Source organism: Gavialis gangeticus, unplaced genomic scaffold (genome assembly GCF_001723915.1).
Source record: "Gavialis gangeticus isolate Ggan-Ray unplaced genomic scaffold, GavGan_comp1, whole genome shotgun sequence".
Classification (NCBI taxonomy): domain Eukaryota; kingdom Metazoa; phylum Chordata; order Crocodylia; family Gavialidae; genus Gavialis; species Gavialis gangeticus.
Window position 1 is genome coordinate 113,850,705 of NW_017728992.1, and position 3,202 is coordinate 113,853,906.

A 3,202-nucleotide genomic window follows, 5' to 3' on the forward strand; every position below is an offset into this window, starting at 1 on the left:
TAATTGTTCCTTTCTAAAGGGTTTCTTTCCAAGTACTCTTACTTTGAAGAATAAATGGAAAATAAGCTAATGGTTACAATAAAAGGTCAATCATACAGACGAATAAGTTTGAATGTGTAGTGCAATGGGGAAGTTGATAGAAACATCTGATCTCCCTTAATTATACTTAATCAAATCAGTTGGTGTGCTTCATAAAAACCAGGAACAACTTTTCAGCTTCACACATATTCCTATCCTCTTACAACTTTGATCTTTCCTCCTTTTTATGTAATGAATATAAGCAGAGCTCATACAGTGGAAGACAGTGTCTTTCTACTTAATTTAGATAACTATGTCTTGCAATATCTATTCGTTCTTGGATTGAATTTTAATGAAATCTTTCTCTTTGTTTTAGACAAATATCACTAGCTGTGCCATAGCACATGGATTTCAGGACTACCTGTGAAGAGGTAGGGTTAGCATTTTTTCTTTTCAAATAGTAGTATAATGAATATCAAATGCATTTTTTTATTTTGTTTTTTTTCTAAAGGCTGAAGTAAGAGGAATTATAATATAAGGTACAACCAACTCAGTACATTTTTATGTGGTGGGATTTGTTTTCTAATGGATTATAATGTATCCATAATGTGTTATGTATCTATTTGCATAATCAATTATCTGCAATCCACTCCCACTTTCATTTAGGGTTCATTATTGGGGTAGAGGTCTGTTTGTATAGTTTTCTTTTCAGGATTGGATCTTAGGCAAGCATTTCTAGCTTCAATCTGTACATGAAGAAGAGTATCAATGTAAAGGAAGGGATACCTTTCCACTGTTGGCAAAATCAAAGAAAAATTATGGAAGGAATAGTAATGAGCTCAACAAAAAATGAAACTTTTCCTCCTTTTATTTTCCTTTCTATTACAGGCATTTTGGGTATGTGGTTGTTCAAAAGCAAAATACAAAGATGTTTTGGAAAGTAACAGCAATTTTGAAATAAAACCTTTTTGTGTGCAATGATTGTTTTCTGAACTACATCACTTCTCTACATAGTTGTAAATGATGGGAGCATTCAACAATGCCTGCCACTGTCAGTGTTCCCCACTGCCATTGGTGATGATGCATTGGGGGTGCATGTGGGGGCATGTGCACCCCCTGCGCTTGGTGGTGCACCCCCTGCCAGTCACCGCTAGCCACCCTCCCTTCACTGTCGACACCACCGGTGCTATCTTCAGGCAGTCCCCAGTTGCCACTGGCCACTGCTGACACTGCCCGTGGTGTCTGTGGCTGGTCACCGACTGCTGGTCAGCACTCACCACCCTTCCTCGCCCCACACCGCCAACAGCACTGTGGCTGCCTGCGGGAGCTCACCACTTGCTGCTGTCATGCTCCCACCGCCACCAGTACTGTTGCTGCCTGTGGGAGCTCACCATGCCCTCCCATCCTCCAGGGGCACATGGCATTTATGAGTACTGCTGTACAGTTTCCCACTCACTGTACACAAACTGGTTTTATTTCAAAGTAACAGTTACTTTCTGAAACACTCTCAAACATACATTATCAATTCTTTATACAAAACCAAGCAAGCCACACTGCTGAAGATTTGCTATTTGATACAGGGACAGCAATTTGCTACTTCTGTTCTGATTTTGCTTGCAAAACCATATAAGTTCTGGAAGGGAAGGGACTATATTATATGTTTTCCTGCAATAGCAGAGGATGGGACTGGATGACTAATGAGGTCCATATCAGTCCCCTATTGGTATAATTTGGAAAAGTTCTTCATTTTAGATGTGAAAATATGGAATCTGATTAGATTATTTTTTGGAGATATTTAATAAATGAAAGAAGAAGGTAAAAGTTCTGTTCATTTGTGGGATAAATAATTTTGTTATTAAAATCATAGGACAGTCATTTTTTATACAAATTTACTTCCTTTACTTCCTATTGTTACAGACTTTGGTCACACTCTTCTACTGTTTTTCCCCAGATCAAAATGTCATCCACATAGACTTTCAACGCCCAGTATTTTTGTATTTTTCTTGTGAAACGCATCATATTCAAAACACAAATCAAACAGCAGTCTGAGGAAAGTGTCTCCTACAGGGAACATAGAATGCACACAAGTGTATGCTATTATTTTTTAAGCACGCCTGCCACCCCCTGCTAATGCATCAAGTGTTGACACATCTTTGTCATCAGCCACATCTCTGCAAATTTTTTCCTTTGTAAGAAGTAGAAAATGTTCTTTTTTCCGTATTTATATAATTCTTATGACTCTATACATACAAGTTTCCATTCTACCCCCCCGCCCCAAGTGACTGACAGGTGTTTCCACTTCAGTGATTTTACTTAGAGTATGGATACATGTACATTTGGAGCCATTTCAAAAAGAGGTAAAATCTTGCTCTGAACTATACTGCAGCAGTTTTGTTCTACCATTTAGATATGGACAAGATGGGAATGATACAAAAAACTGTTCTAATGTTATCACTGGATGAAGCAGTGTTGGTACAGTTCATAGTTTTGCTACCTTTGCATTGTTCCTGGTTTGTCCCCATGTAACTTAGAATATAATAGCTGTTGCATGCTTCTGCTCAATAGCTCCCCTTTTGAAACATGTCCCTTTTGAAAAGGCTTCAAATGTATCTATGTTCATATCCTAAATCTATGATCTGCAAAGCAATGAACCTATGCAGCTCCTTTTTTAGTATCTGTCTTAAGAACTTTCTTAAATAAATGAATTGTGGGATGACTGGGTTGTTTTATATGGTAACCGTCTTTCCCAAGTGTCAAAATTTCCTCCTCACCTCTTCAGCCATAGGTCGGGCACAAGCTCTTTTTTTTTTTTTTTTTTTTTTTTTTTTTTTATTTTTTTTTTGAAAACATGCTTTTTTTTTTTTTTTTTGTACTTTCTATTTGAACACATGCATTTGATTCATTTTTGTGGAGTAGAGTCTTTCCCCTTTACTGTAATACAGCTAGAAAGTTCTGCATTTTCTGCCTAAGCTGAGTGAAAATTATTTTTAAAAAATCAGGTTCTTCAGAATTAGATACTGTCAGAAATGAAGTTAACTTCGACTGTCTTTCTCTTTTCCTAGCACCCATTGCTTACATATGTAATATATAAAAGAAGAGCTCTATAACCTTTCTTCATTTGTATTACACATTTCTAGAAATTCTTCATTTGTATTACACATTTCTAGAAATTTTGGTTCAGGTA

At 36.9% G+C, this 3,202-nt stretch overlaps 1 protein-coding gene across 2 annotated transcripts in view; it reads left to right on the top strand.

Annotated features, from left to right (window-relative positions):
- SNTG1 (syntrophin gamma 1) overlaps positions 1-3,202 on the top strand; it is a 464,795-nt gene that overhangs the window by 36,846 nt on the left and 424,747 nt on the right. For both annotated transcript variants that reach the window (XM_019527106.1, XM_019527115.1), the window contains exon 2: positions 395-449. In XM_019527106.1, the coding sequence (XP_019382651.1) occupies positions 423-449 (27 nt within the window). In that variant the 5' untranslated portion in view covers positions 395-422. The remainder of the gene's footprint in view (positions 1-394; positions 450-3,202) is intronic.